At 41.5% G+C, this 27,817-nt stretch overlaps 1 protein-coding gene and 1 long non-coding RNA gene across 8 annotated transcripts in view; one reads left to right on the forward strand and one right to left on the reverse strand.

Moving 5' to 3' along the window:
• Positions 1-27,817, reverse strand: part of adgrb1a (adhesion G protein-coupled receptor B1a) — a 160,896-nt gene that overhangs the window by 46,399 nt on the left and 86,680 nt on the right. For all 7 annotated transcript variants that reach the window (XM_037784266.1, XM_037784263.1, XM_037784261.1 and 4 more), the window contains 4 exons: positions 20,503-20,646; positions 15,251-15,326; positions 11,112-11,214; positions 10,951-10,994 (listed from right to left, as the gene is read on the reverse strand). In XM_037784266.1, coding sequence (XP_037640194.1) covers positions 10,951-10,994; positions 11,112-11,214; positions 15,251-15,326; positions 20,503-20,646 — 367 coding nt within the window. The remainder of the gene's footprint in view (positions 1-10,950; positions 10,995-11,111; positions 11,215-15,250; positions 15,327-20,502; positions 20,647-27,817) is intronic.
• LOC119496744 lies at positions 12,763-23,382 on the forward strand. Its single transcript, XR_005208800.1, has 3 exons — positions 12,763-12,843; positions 23,210-23,215; positions 23,371-23,382. It is a non-coding gene; the product is annotated as an uncharacterized LOC119496744 (long non-coding RNA).

Raw genomic sequence — 27,817 nt, forward strand, 5'->3', positions numbered from 1 at the left:
TATTTGAGATTTGATATCAGTGCGGCCAGGATGGAATTCTGAGTCGATCGGAGGATGTAAAAAACACTCTTAACATTCCTCACACCACAGGAACATCCGGAAAGATAATCTTTATAACCATCCAAAATGTGGGGCTTTGCTGACAATTGTTGGGAGGGCGTGTTGGGGGGGGGATCGGTCCCAAAAGCAGCTTGATTCTTGTGTAGTGTGTACCTGATATTATACGACAAGTCAAAATATCTGCTGTGTAAAAGGTTGATTGAAGATGAATCTTTATTTCTGGTATGCTCACAATGTTGTGAAGCGTTTGAGAAAGGAAAGACATTTTTAGAAACATCCACAAGCCATCGGAAATAGTTCAACATCTGCTACTGCTACTGTGTTTATCATTTAAATGTGTTCTGATGAGGTACTGTAGAAGCTCATTACCACCAACACCAACAAAAAAACTACTTAGGAATGTTTTGAAATTGACTAAGCGTAAGAGTTTGACCAAATTTTGACAAAAAAAACTAACATCATCAATGATTTGATCATAATAATTTACAACTTTGACTTTGCAACCTTCATTCCAAGTTACCATCAGTATTTTTTTGTCATTCCAAATATGTCATCTATTTCTTTTTTTCTTTCCTCTTTTCCTGGTGGACTGGGCATCTGTAGTTTCCAAATTAGAAATTGGTAGTAGAGTTCTAAAGTCAAAAATAGTTTGACATCTGTATTATTTCCTGTAGAAAATTGTAAAGTGTGTCAGTTTATTGTATAATAGCTAATGCACTATCACAGTTCTTATATAGTGTAAACCTCCAACCTGATCTCATGGGAAGGCGCATAATGTAACACAACATTTGAAAGACATTCCACGTGTCATGATAACGCATTTATGGCTTTCGCCTGCCATTTCACGCCACGTTGTTACTGTGAAACGGTTGCAGTTATGTTTTGGGAACAATAACAATCATTGTTGGGCTTGAAATAAGTACGTAAATGATGAAAAATAGGTATGTAAACAATATAACATCTGTACTGAAAACATTTCACATATGTAACTTCAAACAAAACTCCACCGTACCTATACTTTCTCACTTTTTCTACTACGTCACTTGCTCTTCCTCACCTACTCTGAGCGTCACTTGTTATTATGCGTTTCCTTTGCAGTCAGTACTGACTACATGGCATCAAACGACACGCCAAAAGCAAGAACGGCGTTGTTATTACACGTGAAATTACTCACTAACTTGACGAGTCGTTTATTCGCCATTTGGTGGGGTTGTGCTGATACTTCATAGTATTAATTTAGGGATGCACCGATACCACTTTTTTTCAAACCGAGTACAAGTACTTACATTTGGGTATGTTTTGTTGGTGAATCAAAGCAGTTTGGCATACTGTTGCTGCAGGGTTTGGTAATTCAATACCTCTCGCAATTAGGCAGAAAAACTCCATTTGACTGGGCTCCTGTCACACACTGCATCCATTACTCTGCTTCAGTGCACGGAGAAATTAAGCAAATAAGTCAAATTGATGAAAAAGCAGCCAAGTGTTATGAATTTTAACAACAGGCAGAAACAGGCGACAGACTTCAATTCTCCTCACGCAAATTCACATCCGCTTGATTGACTTGAATTTACATTGACTTGATTGAGCAGTACGCCGGTTTTGACTCCAACGTGTGCTCTGGCCATGGAATCCAAATCAATGTGCTCTGACAAATAGCAAGCTGCTGACATTTCAATAGTGATGATGCTTTTTCGAAAGACGCTCAGAGGAATCTACAGTATAGACTCAATTCAGGCATTCATATAGACTAAATCCAATAAATGATAAAGCAGTGGGCCGGTGATCTATGTTAAAGTTGTTGTTGTTGGTCTGAGTCAGGCAATTCCATTTGATTCTAACTTTAGAGTAGAACTGGCTTCATAGGAATGTGTCCTATACTGCAAAAAGTTTTGGGAGTATTCTGCATTGATTATATCATATCATTTAAACATATATCCTCACTGTCATGATACATCCTTAGTCATCATTTTCTCTTAATACGGCAGTTTGTGATTGGATTGCTGTATATTGAAAGGTGTGATTTATTGAATTATGAATGGAGTTTTGACAGGTGTGACTACAGCGTTAATTTGGGAGGTAGGCAGTCACTACATGTTGATTGTCAGAAAGTGACCTGAAAGAACATCTCCCTCTTTCCCTGGTTCAGTTTTACCATGAGGACCCCGGAGTGCAGATTTATTATTCTGCATCATATTATACATCGTCCCCACGGTTACGCCACGTTTCGGCTTATTGCGGTCAATGCGGCAATGTCCAGAGAGCAGAGCGTCCCTTTTTCTATAATTACTGTCAAATGACAGAGTCCTGCTCAGGAAGCTTTCTAGGAAGTAATTTGAAAATGATTATGAAGGAACAGACCCATGAAGTGAAGCTTTACACCTCTGCTAATATTTACTACTCAGGAAATACAGGAACTAATTAAAGCTGCGAGCAGCGATGAACGGGCCCTCGCACCTTCCCGCGGGACGGAGATTGACGCGGCCAGTCACAATGAAACCGGAACTGTGATGAGTGCAACGACGTCTGCCACAAGACTCTACGACAAACGGTTCATGAGTTATGAAAGGGGGCGGGGCTATGAGTCTATATTGACATCTAAATGTCAACAGCTGTCAGTGTGCTGACTTGACTATGACTTGCTCCAAACTACATGTGATTATCATAAAATGGGCATGTCTGTAAAGGGGAGACTCGTGGGTACCCATAGAACCCATTTACATTCACATATCTGGAGGTCAGAGGTCAAGGGACCCCTTTGAAAATGGCCATGCCAGTTTTTCCTTGCCAAAATTTAGCGTAAGTTTGGAGCGTTATTTATCCTTCTTCGCGACAAGCTAGTATGACATGGTTGGTACCGATGGCGTTAACGCGTTATCGCATTAACTTCAACAGCCCCAGGTTGATTACTATGGGGTGACGAATTAAAGGACAGACCAACAGCAACAACCCTAACAACAAATAAAGGGTGATTACCAAGAATATTTAACAGCCACACCCTCACACCTCCATCGGTCTCATAGCAGAAACACAGTCTGTTTTTGGTTACGTGTGAGAGAGAGAGAGGGAGAGAGAGAGGGAGAGAGAGAGAGAGAGAGAGAGAGAGAGAGAGAGAGAGAGAGAGAGAGAGAGAGAGAGAGAGAGAGAGTTAGCCCCAGGAGGTGACTCAGTGCTGACATTAGCACATCACCTCTAACAGAAATCCAATATATTAGGAGTCAGTGCCGTTTCTCTGTGTGGCTGACGTGATTAGGCCTCTCTGTGAGCCACACAGTGGCCTGCAGACAGTCTAGCCCCTCCGTCTAATTGGATAATTTAGGTGCTGGTCCAGCAGCCCTGCATGGAAGAATGGCCTCTGCCAAGAACAAGCCACATGGATGAAAAGCAGTCTGCCAGCCATAGAGGAAATATATAAACATGGGCTTTTATGTAGAAAGCTATGAGGAGGAGGATTCCTGCTTGATGTTCACTGGTCTGGTTACAAGATCATGTATACTTACTGGGATTTACTGCGACCAAACAACACTCAAAGATTAACACTGAATGGATCTTGGGCAGTTTGGACAATGTCTGAGCTATAAAAATGCAAACACAAGACATTCAACCAGGAGACTGGTGTGAAAAGTAACATGAGACAAACAAGAGGGGTATCTAGAGCGTCGGTCTCAGATGCCAAAGGGCCACTGACCAAACGTCGGTATTCAACGAGTTGGGAGTGAGAACGGGTTGATTAGATACTGATGGGAACGCTTCCAGGAATGACGTCATTCAGATGTAGCGTAACATTTTCAGGGTATTCATCAATGTCCTGTGCTCTCAAACAGCTGGTGAGTTGGCTGACATATGAGTTAGAATGAATTAGCATGCACAGAAGAACGTGCTCAGTCTGCCGCCTGTTCTGCAGCCTCTGCCTGTTCAGAGAGACTTGTAAACACACATGCCCCCTGCCCACTGAACTTCACCTCCTCTTCTATAATTGTATTACAGCAATTGATGAAAATTCAAGTCCACAGTCGTCAGCTCCAACGTCTTTGATGAATTGAGGCAGTTCCTCAACATCAGCACTGACTCTGTAAATTAACTGAGACAGCCAGATTGATTTGCATGATCAGAAGGGAGGCTAGTTAGTGGCTGCAGTCTGGTAAACAATGTCTCGCCTATGCAGAAATACCTCTACCGCTCTCGTTGACCTGCCCTGTAGTCCTAAATAGGATGAGCGGCTATAGATAATGAATGGCCAGCTTCGACTGTAGGGCGGTTGTCTACAAGCAGCACTGATAGCAGCGCGTGGATGATGAGTGGAAGTTGCCTGATATTGATCACTTTATTTTCCAACTTCAAAGTATTGTAAAAAAATATAATGGAAAAAATAAAATATTCGATCTGTAATGATCCGTCCATGTTACAAATTGACGGTGTTATCAGTGCAACAGGACGTGAACATAGGAGGCCGTTTTCTGACATTGTAAAATACAACTGGCTTAAAGGTTATTCGCAGTTCCTCAATCCTACAATGTGGTTTAGGGTTAGGTTACATGAGTTGCATTCACATTAATTCAAACAAATAATATGTTGGTTCTCATTTGTCCAAATTTTTTTTTTTCAAATGTCCTACTATGCAGTGTTTTCTGGCTGGGTAGTCTCTCATTGCACCACCTTATAATGTATAATTAAAAACACAGTATTTACGTATTTATTGTGAAGGGGTAGCTGGTGGCCAAGGGGTTCAGGGTAATGACCATTAACTGCAATGTCCGTGGTGTATTTGAGACCAGGGGAGACCTGTCAAACCGATGCACAAAGCACCCTTTTAGCACCTATACAGTATGTGACACACTGGGCATTCAAGTAACTACAATGTAAACCCACACACGTCGAAGTTAGATGCTCAGAGAAAGTGCTCCAGGAGTGTGGTGGCATAGTTTAAAGACTGAAAAGTCCACTTACGCCCGGGACACACAGGGAACGTCAGGAGCGCGGGGCGGCTGCGTGATTCACACGTCGGGTGTTCACACCAGCTGCGTTTCTGCTGCTGCCATCAGCTCTTTCTTTCTACATAGAGTTTGCCTTTTAATGGCCATTTCATTTCATTATAAATGGCATTTATATTTATTTTAGACAGAGAAAGGTTAAGAAACGTGTGGTAATTTGTAAATAATAGTAATCATCCACAATTAAAACTCCGTACTATATTCATTCATGGAGCTCTCCAAGTCACTGCATGTTCTACAACATTGTCTGGCACATATTTCAGAATAAAAGCCTTGTGTTAACCAATGAAGGAATTCTGTCCACATAATAAACGCTTGAGGGCTTTTATTTTGAAATTAAAGCAGTTAAAAAGTGTTCATTTAAAAATAAGTCTTTACTTTTTTAACATATTCTACAGATAGACATCGAAACTGTAGTAATCTTGCTAATATGATGTTAATATACTGTCAATAGATCACTTTCACTGTCTGTTCTTGCTGTGAGACGCGCGCGACACGCGTCAAAAATAGGCGAGACCTCTATTCTCTAGAAGAGACGCAGTATGCGATGAGTTGGGATGAGAATGGGTTGGGCATTCATGTATTTATAGTACATCAGGTAAGACATCCTGTAAACAAAACTAAGTAATAATGTCAGTGTGAGTGAGAGTGAGGAAGACAGAAAGACGCTGCTGATGTTCTTGTTATTGATTTCAGGAGATTGAAGTGTGGACCAAGTGAAGGCTCAGGCTGCTGCACAGCTCTTATCAACATGACAACGACGCCTCCTCAGATTCCAATTTCTCTCCCAAATATTAACTCATTAATCATAGCTGCTGTCCAAGATAGAATTTAATTTTGCATAGAACATGTCTCCCCCCCTCAACCCCCAACCCCACATCCAAACACCACCAGATTACATTCTTTGTTTCTGTCATTGTCTCTCCTACTGTGTTGTCTCTTATGCTTGATGCTGGTGACTAGGGATGTTCATCATTAACCGTTTAACCGACATTAAGCATTTTAACTGATTAACGCTATCGGTTGAAACGGTTTAAAGAAATATTTATAATTAATTAAAAAGATGAGCGGCTCGTCACTTTAAGGAGAAAAGCTGCTCCACCTTAACAGCCCACCTTAAGAGGTGGAGTCGGAGTTGCAGGATACAGGAAGTCGGCTCCGGTCTCTCCGGCTCTCTTGAGCGGAGCGGAGGAGTTGTAGTTTCATAGCATTTATTCACCGACAAATAAACTGAACACACACTGCTACACCTACGATCACAACTAGAACGCCACCAACAACCTCACACTCACCGCCAACACACAAACGGGCACACGTTAAAGTTACGTCACGCTGACAGACTGTATGTGTGCGGCGGCGGCGAGCAAGAAGCCTCCGACAACGCTAGAGCTGCTAACGTAGCACAAACACACACACTGTTTATCGGGCAATCACTAAAGTGTTGCCGGGCAGACACACAGCTGACGGACTGTTCTGCTGGTTCTTGCAGACTAACAGAAGTAGGAGCAGACTTTGCTTATAGTTACAAGGCGGAAGCGAGAGAGCCAGTCTGTGGGCGGGGTCACCTAGCTGGAGGTTCTCCTCTGGTTCTAACCGTTCCACCAGGAAACCCTTATATGGCCTGAATAATGTCACTGACGTCACCGGTTTAAGGAAGTGCTTATCAGCATTTTTTCTGACCCATTTTCTGAGAGATGGAGCAGGAGAAAAAGAGAGAGGATGGTCTTTTATGATACTATGGTGGCCTGTAGACGCAGTGCGGACAGATATTGATGTTTAAACGACATAGAAAAGTGCATTTTGTACAATAGGGGACCTTTAAGGTACATTCTGAACAGACAAAAATAAATGTGTGATTCATTTGCGATTAATTGCAATTAACTCTGGACAATCATGTGATTAAAGGTGATTAAATATTTTTAATAGATTGACAGCCCTTATTAATATACATGAAGCATGTGACTAAAGAGACAACAAATTACCTTCCTCACATTAATACATGAAACATACAAAAATTTATTATTGCCATCTTGCTTTGTTGTGCGACTAATATGCGATTAAAACTATGGACAATCATGCGATTGATCGCGATTAAATATTTTAATCGATTGACATCCTTAAAAATCACCATATTAAAAAATGTTTACTACGCGGTTAAGCCTCATCTGCTGTATGGACAGGACAACTCACAGTTTATGGTTGTCATAGTAACACAACACACTTTTCTGGGGTGGTAGTTTTTCAGATTTGACACGATAAACCGAGCTCTAAGAGATGATGATACATCTCAAGACAGTCTGAGACGACTCAATCTGACGGACAACTTCTGGAGACATCAATCATTGTCCGATAACACATTCATATATGAGCACTGCGGCTCTCTCATCCCATGTAATACATGAAAACAAGACAAGAAAGCCCCCGTCAGTAGTCAGACCTCTCTCCACGCATCAACAGAAGGCTCACATAAGCACATTTTAATTGAACATATTAGCATACTGAATTGTATTATTTGTTTATTTTAAATTCAATATTTATCTGTAAATCTGCAGAGCACCTGAGTGTTTGAGAATGGGCCTTTATTATTTAGCTCCATATCGGTATAAAATAAAATAATATTTAAAAGTGTTTTCGCAACCTGCCAAAATAAAAAAATAATTAATTAATCAATTAAATAAATAAATGACTCAATAAATAAATAATTATGTCATATTCATATTAAATATGAATATAGCCATTAATTCATTGATAAAATGTGACATAAATTGATAGTTATTGATAAATATTTATTTATTTACCTATCTAGTCATTTATTTATTGATTTATTTTTTATTTTGTCAGGTTCCGTCCTCCATAGAGGAGTTTTATGAATGGAAAAAAAAACAACTAGAACCAATTGCAATTATTTAGTGAACAAATACAATTAATATAAGCCTTCAGATCAAGGCCTGGTTCTCTCTGCAGCTGAGGTACATAAAGCCTTCATTCAAGAGTTCATGGTAGTTGCAATTAAGTAGGAATGACTGTGGATGTTGTTTCAACTGTAGCTTTGAAGCTTTAGTTTTTCGTTGTTAGGGCAGGTTATCATAATAACATATATTCAATTTCTCAATATTCCAAACTTTTTTCCCAAATCACATCCATCTCTCTGTTTCCCTCTCGGTCTGGCTCTACGTCTGTATGTGCCAAGCCAAACTTCTTTTAATCCTTTGACGGAAGCCAAGAATGTTCTGCTTTTCGTCTCTGCAACACAAGTGTACGTACCCATCTAAATGCAAATGTCCAAACCTGCATTGCAATAAGGCTGCCGAATGTTTGCCTCCTTCTTTCTCCTTCACTCGTTCCCTCGCTCAATGCTCACTCTAACATGCTCACATTTATTTTCTAGTCTTAAAAAAAAAAAATGGGCACTTGAGAGCAAGGAGCAAATGAGTGGTGCTTTAAATCTGGCCACAGAGGCAGCGCAACTTAACTGTTTAATATGTATTCTTTTACTTCTTTTCTATCCTGCCATCCATGCTCTCTCTCTCTTTCTCTCTCTCTCTCTCTCTCTCTGAACTGCTCTCTATCACTCCATCGTACATGTTGATGTGTGTGCGTGGGCTGGGAGGGGGAGGAAAGCTGTGAGCGACACTTTTAATTTTCCACATGCTGCATCAGTGTCGTAGCAGTGATAGCGTGGGGGTTAGCGTTCTCCTAGACAGGAGCAGCGGAACTGTCCAACACACTCAGCACCTTTCACTGGGGAGCAGAGCACTGACTTTGTCAAGATAAAAAAAAAAAAAAAAAAAAACACAGGCCAGCTGTGGAACTTCCAGAGGGAACACAGCGTCTCTCAAAACATCCACTTTGGAGTACCGGGGTGTTCTGTAGACTTTGAGTGTGTTCCAATCCGCACACTTCTGTACTTACAATTACTATTTTGAGTGCATAAGCATTCATACTGGGAAATACGGCAAAATGCAGTGCACTCAAAGTACCCGGATGTTGTACTCAAAACGGTCAAATCGTTGAGTGTGGAACGCTGGACACTTTCCACACTCAACTGTCGCCATCTTGGCTACGTATCGGAAGGGGCGGGACCACGACCACTATTCAAACATACGTAGATAACAGAATAAAACAATACAATACGTAAACATACCGGTGCATTTTCAGCCAACAGGAGGACACATCGTAGGCGACGACGTTGGAAACGTAATTTCCACTCTGCTTTCATTTTTTTCTTCAACAAAGCAGGCAGATATTTTGGCGGGTAGTTGACGGGTAAAACCTGAAGGAGGCAGTAGTGCAACACAAAGGATGCCAGCTAAAACCCTGAAGAAGAAGAAGATATTTTGGCGGGTAGCGAGCCGCGGTGAAATGTTGCGATCGTCATATCCGGTAAGTGCGCCGCAGAGTATTCCATTTAAGACGACCGTACCCCGCTGACATTTACGCACTACTCAAGTTAGCACAGAGTGCACACAGTGCACTACATTGAAGTGTACTTCAGGAAGCACGTGGATTGGAACACACCGTTTGTGTGGGTTTGCGAGTAGCATGACAACCCAGTGTCAGCTCAGCCTGCTACAGTGATGCAGTTTGACTGGTTGTCTGTTGGGTAAATGAACCTGCTATGAGATTATTTGAACATATTATTGTTTATTAAACCTAAAATATCAATGAAAATGTTTAAAATGTGCCTGATGCTCAGCTAGAGGCCCTTAAAGGTTACAATGTTCACTACATCACATAATGTAAAATGTTGAATAGAACATTTTTCCATCCACATTTTACACACATCTCCAGAAAATCTACAAAAGTAAAATGCAGATGAATGCATGTTTATGTGAAACCTGTAGGAGTCAGCCAATCATGAATATACAGTTGGTCCTAATTCTCCAGTCAGGGGACATTATTATTTTTAAGAAGGCGCAACAAGATGACGTAATTAAAAGAGGTACAGTCAAACTTCAAATGATGAAAAACAAAGTAATAAAGCATGATGGGAATAATACCTTTTTGTATGTTTCATGTATTAATGTGAAGAAGGTTACAGTCTCCACACAGATCTGATGTTTTCGTCGGCTATAAGTTTGTGTCTCTTTAGTCACATGCTTCATGTATATTAATAAGAGCTGTCAATCTATTAAACATATTTAATCATGATTAATCGCATGATTGTCCAGAGTTAATTGCAATTAATCATTTTTTATCTGTTCAAAATGTACCTTAAAGGGAGATTTGTCAAGTATTTAATCCTCTCATCAACATGGGAGTGGGCAGATATGCTGCTTTATGCAACGGTATGTATATATTTATTATCTGTACCTTCACTCTAGCTCTGAAAGGCAGTAAAGTCGGTCGGGATCTCCCGTGATCCCGCGGGTCTCAGAGGGTTAAGGACTGTTTGACCACTGAATATACATGTCTAGTTAATGAAAACTGCTAATTCATGTTATTTGCTGTTTTGTTTGTTCTTTTAAGTGAAACTTTGTTATGCTGTCGTCTTGGCCGGGATTCCCCTTGCAAAATAAATTTTAACTTTCAATGGGAAAATATCCTGGTAAAATAAAATAAAAACGTTTGTTACAGTATCTTGCTTTGGGCCGAAGTATTGGTCAGATGGATGGTAGTAATGTAACTGCGTAGTGTAGCGTACTGAATTTCCATAAAGTTGGTTAAAGAGGTTTCACAAAATATAGATTCAAATGGTGCAGTAGAGGCTGAAATATCCTACCGCTGAATTCCTAGTATGGACCAAACTCCCACAATGCTGGAGCCTACACTCTCCGTAACACAATCAATAGTACTGCAAACGAAACAGCGTACAAAGAGTCATATCAACGCAGGTCCACACATTAGCAGGTTAGGGTGCAAGCATTGTCAGATGACAAATCAACAATGTGGCGGATCTCACCTGTCGCTCTCGTCCCAGGATATACAGGTCTGGTTGGTGGTGCCCTGATGGACGGCAAACAGGAAACAGAAACACGTGATCATTAAAGAGTACCGGCAATACAACATAATATCATAATGGCTAAATATCTTGAAATTGCTTTAAGATAAAAAGTCATTCACGTTGTACAGGTGAGAGAACTCAACCACGACTGGAGCAGAGAGGGAGGCGGGGGTGGGCTTGATGGTCACCGACAACACCTTGGAGTTGAGGACTGTGCTGTTTCTAGAGGGAGAAAGAAACACACATCAGAGGCTAATCTGGAGACTGTATAGTCTCGTACCAAGAGAAGTGACCACATCACACCGATCCTTGCTGCCCGTCACTGGTTACCTGAGTTTTAGAACTGATTTTAAGATTTGACTGCTTGTTTTTAAAGCCTTGAATGGTCTGGCTCCTGACTATATCGGTGATTTGCTGACTCCCTATGAGCCTGATCGATGCTTGAGATCCTCTGGCGGGGCCCTACTGACGGTTCCAAAATACAAACTTGTAAACAAAGGTGACCAACCGGGCTTTTGCCCCCCGGACCCCTCAGTTGTGGAGCTCCTACCTGAGGATCTCAGGCAGGCAAACTCAGTGTCTTCCTTTAAATCTCTTCTCAAGACTAACATTAATATTATGTCCTTTTCTTAACTGAGCAGTAGCTCACAATGGTAATGACAACTTCTGACAACTGATGTTGAGCAGCCACAATGTTTACCATGCTCACCATTTGAGTTAATATGCCAATGCTAATTTGCATTAAACAAAGTACAATTGAGGCTGATGGAAACATCATTTTTGCAGATATTTGGCCATAAATCAAATGTTGACCTGACGATGGTGCTAGTTGAAAAGTCAGAGGATCCCGCAACTCATTATTGTCTTGAATGAATATCTGTTTCAAAATTGCTGATCATTCTAGAGGACCTTTCACTGGATGAGTTAAAACTTTGACCTGCTGGGAATCAACATTATTAGGATTCATCCCACGGGGACCATGACTGTAAATCCATCCTATAATTGACATAAAACATAGACTACACAGACAATGTCAATCTGCCATATCTCTAGGATGGGGTCTCTTAAACTGTTTGGGTCCTCTTAATGGTGAAACTGATTATAACTGATGATAACATGCTTACTACTGTTTGTACTCTTATGCCATTGAAACTATTTGTATTGTAAAATGTTTCAAGCTAAATACTTCAGACATGTTTCATAGTGATAAACAGATTTCAATTTGAATCATGAAGATAAAATGAGATGATCCTTTATTCGTCCCACGGCGGGGAAATTAGCAATGTTATTGAATGTTAATACCACTTATATACTTTTAATCAGAGGGGTCATTTTATTCAAATTGCATTTGGACTCAATGTGACAGCATTTATAGCCCACATTCAAGTAATGGATCTTAAAAGCTTTCAGATAATGAACAGTAGCAAGACTGACATAGCGCGAATAAATCCAGACATTTAGACAGTCTAAGTGCTTCAACTTAAAAATAATGAACTTATTGCTGCGTGTCACAATCATACCAGAGTTTCTATTGACCCACAGCTAACGTGGGGGAGTAATGGACATATGCTTGTTCTATTGATGCAAATGGTCCCCATCTGTAGTTCTGCACTTTTTAATGATACAGCACAGTTTAATGATTTATAGAAAATTATTTTGCGGACCCCCCGACAGGGTGACACGGACCCCTGGAGGGGTCCCCGGACCCCCGACAGAGTGACACGGACCCCTCGAGGGGTCCCCGGACCCCCGACAGAGTGACACGGACCCCTGGGGGGTCCCCAGACCCCCACTTTGAGAATCACTGAACTACCATACAGAATTTGGGAGCCATAAATGTCTGCACAAATTGTTGAGCCAATCTTTTTGGGTAGATTCATTACATATTTCACATAATGTTGACCTGCTGGTGGCGCTAAATGAAATGTCAGAAAACACCAATGTCATATATGACTTCATCCTCTGAGTTTAAGGGTGTTTTCACATTAGGTACGATTGATCCGTACCGTGCCCGAGTACGATTGCCCCCCCCCTCTCCGCTCAGCTTCCACATTAGTAAAGTTGTTCCGTTCCTGAATACCTTTGCGTCATCACCCACGTGTATTTGTTTATGTTGAGATCAGCTGTTCTAGTGGCGAGCATCGTAAAACACTTCATTCAAACTGGACAGAAACTAAATAAAACTCACCAAAACCGTCATGGTTAGTCTTTCCAACAATCACCAACTCTGGTTTGGTTGAAATAAACTCTGATTTCACAGAGTTTGATGTGAAAATAGGACGACTCTACACGTTGTCTCCAACCCCCCGCACCCCGTCTCTCTCTCCGCCCGCTGAGCAGCTGAGCGGCTCTTGTTTTTCAGAGACAGACCATTAAATCAGCTAAATAAAATAACAAACATCACTCAACACTATCGCCTATTGTCTATATATTAAGGAACCTCTGGCTGGCCTTCCTGCTGTATCACCCACGACCGTGCAGTTCTTGCAGTTGCATGCTGCACGCAGATACAGACATACAGTAGACATGAAACAGTTTTATGTCTACAGATTTTGGAGGAGACCGGCGGCGTTGGAAAAAGCCTGCCCTTTCAAAACTACTCGCTATCTGCAAATGTTACTCACGTTAAATAGCGGTCCACTTCCGTGTTTTAGTCGGCTTTCACACCTGATGAGAACCGTACCCGAGTCCACATGATCCGTACTAAAGACCACCTTTTCGAGTGGACTCGGGCACGGATCGACGAACCGATGCACGATGGATGTGCTATGCGGCGCGATAGTCAGACGCTCGCATCCGGTTAGGACACGGTGTTAGTTTATAACCTGTTTTGGTGGACATAACAGCATGTGTATGCGTGCGTGTGTGCGCGCCTGTGCGCATAAGCGACGGTATGTATACGCCTCTCTGTCAGTTTATTTCTTTCATGAAACATGGTAATGTTAAATATACATTTAATAAAGGCTATATGAGGTGAAAAAAAATGCCCCCCCCCCCCCATCAAAGCTGACTGCCCGTCCGCCCCTAACACTCTGGTGCCGACCCTGCATATTGACAGTACATTATAAATGACCATCACAATCACCTCAAGTGTTTCATCAACAACAACATGTGTAACAGATTACTGACTCATGTGCTTCTGATGAATCTTTGTGCTCCGCTCCAGAGCCAACATGTAATCCTACCTACCGAGCAGACCCTGAAGAGTTTGAGGAGCATCTGAAGCGCTCCACTTTGTTTTCCAATAGCTTATCTCATAACATTTTTGGGGCATTGTATTTTACATTCTCCCTGCCTGTTTAGTATGCATTACAATTTCTGCTTTTCATAGGTACTATCAATCATGTGGAATGAGACAATCGGGGGAAAAAGTGAATTGCTCCTGGAAGTACTGACATCGAAAGCTTCCAGTCGGCCAAACATGTTCAACAGCCCATGCTCCGTTTCCCAGTTCCTCACATCATCACTGTATCCTGTACGCACAATCGCCCTCTCACCATTTCAAAACACAATCAGTCAACTTAAATGTTTGTGTCATCTAGTCTCTTGCCTCAAACTCATCTCTTTTTTTCCTTGAGGGGGGGAATCAAATGCAGAAAAGGAGAGGAGAGGAAACAAGGATGAAAACAAAAAAAAAAGAGTGAAGTGGAGCTGAGATATGGAGAGCAGCAGCAGCAATCCAAAGATTAAGAACAAACGTGGGAGGACTGGTGAGAGTGATGGTCTGCTTCATTCCCCTGTTTCCGTATGGTAACGGTTCATTATGTGCTTTTACCACATTATCATAATGGGGGAGCTCCTCACCGACACAACCAGTCATAGATAACAGGCTGGTACATGCATTCCAGTACGCGCACACACAACCACATGTACACTGCTGTGTTAAAATGTATGTTAATAATCACACAAGCAGCGACTTCCTCCAACAAATCCCTTTACTCTCAGAGATGAAGAGACATACATGAGGCCACCCACTGCTAGTGTGCTGCTGCCTCAGCATCAAATCCTTGTTTTCATTGAACCGGGAACATTGACGGCAGCGCTGATGTTAAATGCCCCGACTCTGCCCTGGCAACCCACAACACTCAACACGGTTGCACGGTTACATTAGTGTTCCTTGGCTTTAAATGACTCAATCCACCCTCTGTATTCCTCTGATATTAATGGAGTTTCATAACCAGAGGGAATCCTGCCTAACAATCAACAAAGCTTTCTAATCTTCCAGTTGCAGTTGTAAAGCAGTCAGCAGCAGTCTTACCTCTGCAGAGTCAGAATGCTGCCCAGGTTTCTGTACAAAACGATGCCGGTTACAAACGTCGAGGACTCGTCTGCATCTGTGATGGGAGAGAAACAGACACACACACACACACACACACACACAGAGCACAGAGGTCAAAGTCAAATAAGACAGGGCTGTTTAGACTGAACTGTTCAGTCTCTGTTAGTACTGTGGCCTGCTATAGAGGAGAATGCAGGTCAGCCATGATGCCTCCACTCCTCTAGCCCCCAAGAGCTCTTTACACTGGAGCTGGCCTACATGACTAGTCAGCTATAAACACTGTCTCTCTCTCTCACACAAACACACACACACACACACACACACACACACACACACACACACACACATAAATAAATGCATGCACAGATTCATGGACGCACAACTGAAAAATAATTTCCATAATCTCCATAGTGACAGCTAGTAGCAGCCCAGCCTGACACTGCCCTCACCCTGCAGTAACAGTTCCAGTCTTACCGCTGTTTTCAACCACAGGAAGAACAACTACTAGTTTGAAATTCTTCCTCTAAGCCTCTGGAACAAAACTGGATCAACTGAGGACCCTGGTTCTAATGTGGGTTTACATGTTGATTGATGACAACATCTACTGTTGTGTGCATGAAGTGGACACCATTCAACATGAAGAACACTTTTAACCCCATTTTAATATAGTTACAATTAGGGATGCACCGATACCGATACCAGTCTCGTGTATCGGGTCTGATACTGTGCTCATGTACTCGTATTCGTACTCGCAAAACGGCTCCGATACAACGGCACCGATACCACTTTACGGTGGTGTGCCCGACTCCGCTGGGCCGGGATCCCACCTCAGCCGGCGCACGCTGGCGCCACGGTGTTTTGCTTGCACCCTGTGACTCGCGTGTGCGTTAGACTCCTTGGTCCGTGTTTCAAGACGAGTCGGGTGGGTTGCGAACATCGCTGCAGACCCCTGGCGCCTTTTACTTGGGCCAAGCCCCGATCTGGCGGCACGACGCGGTAGGCAGTCGCCCCGGGAGCAGGGAGCCTCCCACGGCGGGGAGAGAGGGCACAGCGAGCCCTTTGTCCGGGCGGTTTACAGACATGGCAGCGCTATTTGTCCGTGGCAACCCGGCCGCCATGTCGAGATCAGTTAAGCACCGCCCACCAGCCGGAGCAACTTTCTCATTTTACAGCTAAACCTTGCACTACAAGATGATTCTGAACACATCTGAGGAGAGAAATAGGCATTACAGTAACAGAATATTGATTCATATTTGATCAGCGCTGCCTAGTGTTCGAGTTTCGAGTTTGCGAGTGATTGACAGCTGCCTCCGTTGAATGAACAGCCAATAGGAACGCTCTCTCTCTCTGAAATGACCTGTGATTGGTCAAAGTCTCCCGTCACGGGCTAGATGTTCTAAAGCCTGAAAACAGAGTCATGAGGAGGAGCAGAAGTCTAGTTTTCTCTCAGAACACTTGAATTACAATATGCTGAAAGGTTATTATGGGATGTTTTGCCCAATGATGCCAAAAACATTCTGACTACTGCAGGTTAAACTTAAAAACCTGAAACACTTTGTAAAGTGACAGTTTGAAGTTGAATGAGTCCGAGTGTTGGGTCTACATCAGCCAGGGTCACTAACCTGAACACATGCACCACTGACCCAGTTCACAATCCATCCTTAGAAATAGTGATCAGTACCAATCACAAAGCATCAACAGTACTTCCAGTAGGACTAGATCTATTGGCTGATATTGATCTGTGCTCTACATGTGGCTGCAGCTCTCCGTGGGTGAGCCCCCCCCACTACAGAGCAGCGCCAGCATCGGAAGAATCTGTCAAAACTTGACTGCTGGACTACATAAAGGCACAGACAGCCCCGGGGCGAGGAGAAGCCTTCTCTTTCCGGCTGCGGTGTCAAAGGCGAAAAAAACACAACTCCATCTGCCGGGCCATCTGAAGACATCCAGCTCTTCTGCTCCAGCACACTACATGGCAGCCTCAGAGCACATAGCAGCGTGCCAGGCGGCAGGCAGAGGCTGTAGCTCCCAGGCAACAGCTGAGCTCCCATGGGCATCAGGGGGGAACCAAGCAAGATGTGTGTGTGTGTGTGTGTGTGTGTGTGTGTGTGTGTGCGTGTGTGTATGTGTGTGTGTGTGTGAGGAGGATGAAGTATTATGTGTCCTGCTCATCCACTCTTTGGCTGGCCCGTCCAATATGCTCAGCCAGATTGTCTGTGCCCAACAAGAGCGAGCCTGGAGGGACTTTAACCAGCGATTCAATAAGTTATGTGTCTGTGTGAGAGAAGTGAAACAGTTCATAGCCAACTATGTGTCCATGTACAGTACATGGTGTGTGCACTGAATGTTTGTTTGGCATATGTTGTGTGTGAATATGCACGTGCATGTAGTCATGCATTAAGTGTCTTTACTCACAGGCTTCACACATGTAATGAGCAGGCAAAGCTAAATTCCATGACACAAGCATAAAGTCTGAAACACATTACATGGCTCGGTCTAATTCCTGCTTCAACACACTTCAGTTTGCGAGGAGGATTTGCCACAATGGGGGCTCTTCTCAACCAGTAAGTGGTGAGAGGAAGTGGACTAGAAAACCCTTTAAAAGCGAGTGTGCACTTGTGCCTACCTAATATACTCCATTACCTCCTAACAGTAACTCACAATACCACCAATGCAATAAACATCATACAAATTTAACTTGCGTCTTTCTACTTTGTCAGATATTATTTTGATCATGAACTTTTGCTGTATTTTTGCTCATGCTGCTTCTTAATGTTGGCTTTAAACAACGACAGAAAACTAAAAATACAGATAGGAATTTAGAAAATCATTTGTCATGTTTATTTCATGATGTTCTTAGTTATTGCAGGGGTAAACAGAACATGAGATAACTGCATGTGGAGAATCAGGGTGTCTGCTGCTTCCTGCTTATTGAGGAGCATGAAAGAAAAATAAGTGTATCACAGTTTAACTGTCAGCCCCTTAAAGGTTCCTGGTGGAGTTTCTGACCTCTCATAGCGCTACAGTATGGAGCTGTGTTTTCTACCAGTGGGTCCCCGTCTTGTTTATCTTGTGCACTTGCACGAGGACGCACATGCACACGGACCTCTTTGAATTCAGCATAACTTTGGACACCTGACAAAATAGCATGACATGGTTGGTACCAGTGGATTTGATAGGTTTTCTACTTTCATATATTTGTACCTTGACTCTAGCTTCAAACTGAACCTGCTACAGCCTCTGACAGTAAGACAGTAAAGTCAGTCAGGCCTCAGGGAGTTAAATAAAAATCAAGCTGCAACTAAAGCTGAACCCGGTTCTTTCCCTCGGTGAGTCTAATTGGAGGTGATTGTTGTTCTGTTTTATGTTTGCACACTGCAAAGAGGAGGCAAATCCAATTTGGCCTGTGTAACGCCGTTTCATTAAATTTTCAGAAGCATTAAACAAAACACATTTCTCTCCGTTCTTTTGTAGCCTGCAAAGCAGACCATCTGTTTGGTTTGTTTTTTATTTTAAGAAAAATGCTTATTTCCTAATATTCCTAGAGATATGAGACGGGAGCAGTCAATCAGTGTAAACAAGGCATCAGAGAGACGTTTTAATCCCTGTAAGCACGTCCAGGCTGTATGCATAAAGAGGGCTGGCTGCTGGCGTGACATTGCCACCGTGGAGACACGTCTCCCAGCTGGGGAGGAAATTGCCTCTAATTGCTCCTGATTGGCTCCTGTTGACTCCTGATTAGGAGTGACGGCCTCATTAGCATGCTAGCGGTACGGGGCTGTCTTTAATGGTCGAAAACATCCTGACTGACAAATAACCGTACTGCTACTGAACACACTGTACCTAACACCTGCCTGCAGACGGGAGACTATAGCTCAGCTGGTGCTCCTCTTAATAATGTTCATGATGCACCAACATGAATATTGATCTGGGATGATGCTCTAAACTCCAGATTAAATTCAATGACAATGTTTTTCCATATGTGTACCACCAATAGTTTCTAATCATGTGTAGCCCTTATTCATCTCTCTGGACTTTTTTTTTTTACTTTGTAAAGCATTTATAAACATTATTTAGACAGATAGTTGATACTTTGTTAATGGTTAATAATAATAATAATATCTATGTAATGTTTTTCGATGTTTTACAAACAATTGCTTACAAAACAAATCATTTGGTAATCACTAACAAATACTTAATATAGTATATTAAATGTTGTAATGTGTGCAACAATAAATTGAAAAACACTTTAGTAATTTAATCAGAATTGTTAATGTCTCCTATAAGCTATGATAAAATAAAAAATAAATAAAATAAATAATAATATAATAAAATTATAAATAAATTAAAATTATGATTAAATAAATAATAAATAATAAAATTATTTCATATTACACAAAATAATGATAAAATAACAGAAATTATAGCATTACTAATAATTAGAAAACATTATTAATTATCATTTCATTGTTTTTTAACAGTAAAATAACTATTAACTAAGTTTAATTAACTATCAATTTACCATTTATAAATGATGGTTATTATAAAGTGTTATTATTTCCAGACACACGTTGTTGTTATTGTATTCTCAGTTTGTTCCTGCTGTGAGACCACAGAGTCGTATAATTCCTCTTTGTCTATAAGCAACAGCTAAGTACATGTGTAAATGCTCCTGGTTGCAATCCGGCGCCAACGAATTATTAAGGCAGATGGACTTCGTATTAACGTTTTATGGAACTAACCCTGGCCTTATTGGAGACGACGGAGGCTTTTTGTTGTACAGCTGCTGAACAGTGGGGTGATGGAAAATGATGTTGTTATTCTCCTGCATGTTTTATTTTCAACATTAAATACAGCCGTCTCTGCGTGCATTTGTCTGAGCGGGGCGCTTTGCTTTTGCAGATTAATGGCAGTAAACACAGTTTTATAAATCAATTCCTGTTTTTTTTTTGTTTTGACTACCCCCTCCCAACCAAACACACACACACATACACACACACACACACACACACACACACACACACAGATACAAGCACGCACATTCTTGAATCAGCAGCAGAAGGCAGACAGGCCTGCCGTAATCAGTTTTTGGGGGAACATGTTTCGCTCTCAAAAGACACATTTATAAATAATACAAGAGACTCATTATTATTTTCAAATCTTACATGAATGCCAACAGAATACGCGTTTGTCTTGTCTTCTGTTATGTCTCAGTGGGATGCAGCTCTCACCTGGCTTGCCAGTAGACAGGATGTTCTTGGGGATGGTGACTCTGTCCTCAGAGCTGCGGGCCCAGTCCACCATGCCCCTCCAGCCCTTCATAGGGAAGCTGATATCGGCATGACCCACCACTGGACGCTTGTGGACGCTCAAAACTGTAACATAGAAATGGTGAAACTTTCACTTATTATTTTAAAGGTCCCATATTGTAAAAAGTGAGATTTGTCTTTTATATTATAAAGCAGGTTCAAGTGCTGTATAAATACTGTTAAACTATCAAAACACACGAGAAAATACACACAGCCTGTATTCAGAAACTGTGCGTTTGAAACAAGCCGTTAGGATTTCTGTCCATTTGTGATGTCACAAATATACAATATTTAGATCATTACACGGTTTTAAACGTAAACATTCTAAATGTGTCCCAGTTTATTTCCTGTTGCAGTGGATGTGAATGACATCAGCTGACAGGAAGTAGACATGGACCCAAGCCGTTGCCTAGCAACGCAATTCCGTTGAAATGCACTAAAACAAAGCGTTTCAGACAGAGAGTGAATACAGGCATATTCAGACAGACAGTATGAGAAAAATAAAGTTTTTTTTAACATTACAGCATGTTAACATGTTCTAGAAGAAACACAAAATACAAGTATGAACCTGAAAATGAGCACGATATGGGACCTTTAATCAATATTTACATTCTGTTTCTCCGTACTGCTGCTACTTCTGTCTACACACAATTTTAACAATTTGAATCAGAATGTGATAACATGATTCAATGTGTTAACAGTCGTGGGGATTTAAGCATGGAAGTTTCTTCTCTGTGGGGTTGCTCGCTTATGTTGCCGGGTCACTGTCAATCACACACAGCACACACCCACACACGGTCCTGATGGAGCACATTGAGCGCTAAATCATTAATAAATAATACATAAGCAATTTGTTTTACTGAAATTTAACTCTGAATGTTATTGTCTTCTGAAGTCATGAATTTTTAATGTTCAAATTTTCTGAATTATTTAGTTTTCTTTTCATTTTAAATCTTGGGTATATAGATAGAGGGTGCTGTAGAGATTGTATAAATCTGTATAAATGAAATCGACCGGACCTGACCAGTGGTCCTGTATACAAATTAATATGGAAAACAACTTATCAAAGTAAAACTGCTACACAATAAGTTAGAAAATATAAGCAGTGAAGCATACGTTTATGGAAAATGTATATCTGTTTGGTCTCTCTAATGTCGGCATGGTCAGATGACCGTGCTAGAGGGCCCCATAGGGGCGAAGATGATCTGCTGGGCCTCTATCAGCCACCTATTCCTTCCACTCTGTCATAATATCTGGTCTCAGGTCAGCTGTGTGATTAAAAACATTGTATAACATATAGACATAAAACTGAAATAATGAAGGTCTTAAAACTAGATTTTGACTTGATGACCCTCCTTAAGACTCAAAGTCAGACGATAAAACAGGACCAACCTTAAAGCTCTTCTCTTGTCAGTTGGTTTTGTGCATAGCAAGGCATACTCCTAAAGAAATATGGTAACACTCTCTATGACACCCATGTCTATAAAGCATTACAAAACATACTTATATACTTATTTGTTCTAACTAGGACTGTCAAAGTTAACGCCATAATAACGTGTTAATGATAGTTTGTTTTAATGCCACTAATGTCTTTGACACATTATTGCAATCAGCGGTTCTTAGGTGAAAGCGACTCAGTTTTAAAGCTACAGTGAAGATACTGTCATCATATAGAAACTAGAAAGACTTAATGAATCCATCGGCACCAACCACGTCATGCTAGTTTACCGCAAAGGAGGCTAAATGACGCTCCAAACTTGCGCTACATTTCGGTGAGGAAACACTAGCATGGCCTCTTTCAAAAGGGGTCCCTTGACCTCTGACCTCAGGATCTGTGAATTTAAATGGGTTCTATGGGTACCCACGAGTCTCCCCTTTACAGACATGCCCCATACTTTGATTTGAGTATATTTCTTTTATGCTGAATGCAGTACCTGTGAGGGTTTCTGGACAATATCTCTCATTCTTTTGTGTTGTTAATTGATTTCCAATAATAAATATATACATACATTTGCATAAAGCAGCATATTTGCCCACTCCCATGTTGAGAGGATTATTAAATACTTGACAAATCTCCCTTTAAGGTTAATTTTGAACAGATAAAAAATGTGAGATCAATTTGCAATTAATCACGATTAACTACGGACCATCATGCTATTAATCACAATTAAATATTTAAATCGATTGACAGCCCAAATGAGAGCTCATAAATATTCATAATGCTTAAAAACAATATTCAAAGCACATTATAAAGCATTTTATAATGACTGATAAGGTCAAGTATCACATAAATATATGTTTCTTTGCAAGGATCATAGTGTTTTATAATTTCCATGGTTGTAATGACACCATTCTAAGTGAAAAATATCATTAAATCTATACAAGAACAACACACAGCTTCACTTAAAGCAAACATTGACCACTTAGAGTAATTTATAATCACATTACAATGCATTATAATGATTTAATAAAATAACGGATAAATAAAGTTAGAAATAAATGATAAAATGAAAATGTATGAGTGCTTATAACTATAATTAAAATATGCTATAAGCAGATAATAACACATTATATATATATATATTATTTTATTATATTATTTATTATATATTATTATAATGCATTATAGGCATGGGTGTCATGGAAAGTGTTACCAAATGTTCAATTAAATCAGCATAAACCAGGGGCTTTGGGGGGCCATGGAGTTCTGGAGCCCCGGGGCAATCGCCCGGTTTGTCCAGTTGGTTGAATGTCATATATCACTACCAAGAAATGCTAAATTTGATTTAGTATTCAGTGATTGTTCTGTCTGTCTGTCCGTCCGTCTGTCCAGATAACATGCATGTGGGCTAACATAGACAACAATGGATGCAGGTGTTTTGATGCACCAATTGAGTCACTCACCCTTAAAGACCTCATATATATATATATATATATATATATTTATTGATCTCCTATGGAAATTAATAAACAATATGTTTAAAAAAAACAAGACGGAAAAATAATCAAAATAAATAAGCACTAAGGAGATGAAGTTTGAGTGAAATTCCCTCATCCTATACAACAGACCACTTTGATAAGTTTAGAGGAAGTAAGTGTGATCTAACTATATGCTGGCAGATGATGTGTGCGGCGTTGCTTACGTTGGAGGTGTGGGAGGGAAGAGGAGGTCAGCCGCCCCAGGGGGAGCTACGCTGCTGGTGTGGGCGGCTGTTTGGCTCTAGACAGCGAGGTGGCACCGCTATAAACAGGACCTCTCATCTGGCCCCAATTCCCACATATTCTCCCTTGACTAAACTCAAACTCTGCCTCGTTTTTATCTGGAGGTCACAGAGAGCAGCGGAGCCTCTGTGATGACTACACTACATGTTTTCCCCCCTATTTGAGAGAAATAGAGTGTTTACAGTCGCTGGGCAATGGAAGGAGACAGCAGGTAGTTATGAATGTGGATTTGCTTGACCTGCTGCCTGGGGAGTGCTAATATTTACCGTGGGTTTGTTCTCTCGGTGCAGATACGGAGGAACAGAAATAGGATGCTGTAGAGATTTTGCCATGCCTCGATACAATAATATTAAATTAGTTGAATTTACAACAAAGGATGGTGGGCAAATCCCAACCTCCAAAAAAACAAAAAACGAAGGACCCAGTCTGACCGATCCGGGTCCTGAGTCCAGACTTTCTCCACTGACCTCAGTTTTACTTGCCAAATGGAAATATTCAAAGCCAAACAGCTGTATAGTTTGCTGAGGGATCAAATAATGCTTGTTGCTATGGACACCATGGAGTACTTATATTAGCTGTACTACTTACCACTATCATTTAAAGGGACTGTTTGTAACTTTCAGAAATGCTTGTTAGCAGCGACACCTGTGGCCGTAAATTCAACGAAAGTCAGCGTCGGGCTCGCGCCTGCTCGCTCTAAATATACCTGAACAAGCATCGCTCAAAACAGTGAGGAGACACACGTCAGCTAAAAGCACAATATCACTCTATATTTCAGCTGCTTGGCAGTAATGTTAGCTGACCAGACGAAGGTCTCTCCATGAATCAATGCTGATCCTAGTGTTGGCTTTTCCTGCTTCAGCGCAGCCTGAGCGTAGGCTTCAGCAGCGGGGCTCTGTAGCGAATCTCCCTGCTCTCTCCGCCCGCAGCCGGAGTGAACAGGGAGACACCAGCACCCGGTCGGTAACGAGACGATAAAGTTTCTCGTTGCAGAGCCCCGTCATTTCACAAGACACGGAAACCTCTGTTGGTCTGGAGGAGCTGCAGCAGTTATTTCTGCACAAACGTCCATTGTACATTCACTAGATATTCTCAGAGCTAAACTAACTCTTCTACAGTGTGGAGTGAGCGCGCATTCACGTCTAGAGGTGGAGCGAGTACGCGAGAACGCGCGCTGTCTGAGTGAAGGCAAGCAGGCAAGAGGAGACGAGGCTCCGGCCACACGCGAACGCGCATATGCGAGCGAGCATGTGTCCCGACCCGGTACATTTATACGCTTAAAAAGTTACAAACAGTCCCTTTAAATGGTTTACTGTGTTAGGTTTCGGTAACAAAACTACGTCGTTGGGTTAAACAACTTAATGTTCTTCGCCAACGTAATTTAAAAGAACTCAGCGTTGACTTGTTGTTTCACACGGGACACAAACACCGGTCTCCTGGGTGAATGTCCCGTGTGACCCATCGATCCACACTGACCTACTCCCTACGCGGACTTTGATTAAAACGCATTTCTGTTGAACTTGGGAATTTGTGTGTCCGCCATGAATAATGGATCGTAATTGACTTTCCATTAGCATTTTAACATATTCCTTTGCCACCATCACCTAATGGTGCTGTTAACCGGTAATGGTCATTTCACATATATATCTGTGAGATCTATTACATTTGTAGACAAACTATTAATTACAGTTGAGGCTGTCAAACACTCAACACTGAAACACAAATCACGTTTCAGCTTCTGAAGACTTGCAACCTAATTTGGTCATTCAAGACCGAATAAGAGATCCTTGCAAAATATACTGAGCAAGATATTTAATTATTTAATTAATGAAGTTAATGTGATGCTAACAGCAAATATCACAATGCAATTGAAGAATTTAGATGTACCGGTAATTAAACAGCACAAACACAACTAAAATATATAAAATTGAGATAAGAAACAATATATAAAACAAAAAAACTATAATGAACTATTACTAATAATCCCCTTTATCTGTCCTGAGATAAAGAGTGAAGGAGTGCTCACTGATGTTACACATGGAGGTCAGTTTACTAGTCACGGTTGGTGCACAGCTGCATAATGTCCTCTGTGGCTCTGGAGGAGCTTTGTCTCGGCTTGGGTTTGGAGACTTAACATTTTTTTTTTGCAGACTCATTCCACCCAGATGCTGCAGAGCGCCACAGGAAGTCATTCCTGCCTGCGGCCATTAAACTTTACAACTCCTCCCTCTGAGTGTCTCACACTCTGAGTCAATAGCTGCTAGCTGCTATATACAATACTGACTTAACTCAACTGTACAATAATGTGTGCAATAATTCAACTGTGCAATACTACATTTATACATCTCAAGAAATACTCGTATTTAATCCTTATTTATACAATTATATTTAACCCACTTAAAGGGACTATTTGTAACTTTCAGAAATGTCTTGTTAACAGCGACACCTGTGGCCGTGAAGTCAACGAAAGTCAGCGTCGAGCTCGCGCTTGCTCGCTCTAAATAGACATGAACGAGCCTCGCTCAAAACAGTGAAGCGACACACGTCAGCTAGAAGCACAATATCACTCTATATTTCAGCTGCCTGGCAGTAATGTTAGCTGACCAGACCAAGGTCTCTCCATGAATCAATGCTGGCTTTTCCTGCTCAGCCTCCGGTGTCTCCCTCCGGAGAGGGAGACACCGGAGGCTGAGCAGGAAAAGCGAGTCGGTGACGGAGCTCCGCAGCGAGACAGGTTATCGCCTCCGACCGGGTGCCGGTGTCTCCCGACTGCGCCTGCAGGGAGACACCGGCACCCGGTCGGAGGCGATGACGTGTCTCGCTGCGGAGCTCCGTCACTTCACAAGACACGGAAACCTCTGTTGGTCTGGAGGAGCTGCAGCAGTTATTTCTGCACAAACGTCCACTGAACATTCACTAGATATTATCAGAGCTAAACTAACTCTTCTGCAGTGTGGAGTGAGCAGCATGCACGTGAGAGGTGGAGCGAGACAGCGAGGACGCGCGCGCTGTGTGAGTGAAGGCAGGCAGAGGAAACGAGGCTCCGGCCACATGCGAGCGCGCATGTGTCCCGACCCGGTACATTTATACACTCAAAAAGTTACAAACAGTCCCTTTAATAGAACCCACTCGTCAGCATTTTGTATTTACATTTACATATTGCATATCTCAATGCAAATATTTGTACATATTTCAAATTTCTTATAATCTCATTTCTTTTTTGTTAATTACACATATTGTGTTTATACTGTAGCATTATGCACAATATTTATTACTTACTCCTTTAAAATCACTAAAGGGGGTCGGTCCAAATTACCTCTCAGATATGTTTCAGCAGTATGTACCTACTAGACCTCTAAGGTCACTGGGAAAACAATCTATTAGTAGTACCCACCGCCAGAACGCAACATGGTGAGGCTGCTCAAGACCAAACTGTTCTCAGACGCTTTTCTTAACTGATCAAATGCTGCACTTTACTGTCTTTTGATTGTTTTTAATATCCTTTTAATTTTTTCTCTTTTAACTTATACTTTTATATTCTTTTATTTGTTTTTTATCTTATGCAATCTGTGCTCCTTTATCTTGCTTTTATATATGTAAAGCACTTTGAATTGCCTTTGTGTATGAAATGTGCTATATGAATAAACTTGCCTTGCCTTTATTTCTATTTTATTACATTTCTTTATGTTTATATTCGAGCCTGTTCAATAGATGCCATCTTTAATAATCTAGTGGACAAACTATGTAATGGTGATATTGATTTTAAATTTCCTCAAACATATCTTTGGCTTTTCTGGGATTTTTATAATTTCCTGTTACTTATCGGCCAACATACACACCAACATCGATGTGTTTGTGACGAGCTAAACTCGTCCGATAATATGATAATGAGTCCTGCGTGTGGACGCTCGGCTGACGGGAAATCCAGCTCTTGTTGGATGCAACACTGGCTGCTGTAGGTAAACTAGAGAGTCCCCGTCACGTCACCCTCCCATGTCATCTCTTTTATGTACTG

The sequence above is a fragment of the Sebastes umbrosus genome, chromosome 11, assembly GCF_015220745.1.
Source record: "Sebastes umbrosus isolate fSebUmb1 chromosome 11, fSebUmb1.pri, whole genome shotgun sequence".
Lineage (NCBI taxonomy): Eukaryota > Metazoa > Chordata > Actinopteri > Perciformes > Sebastidae > Sebastes > Sebastes umbrosus.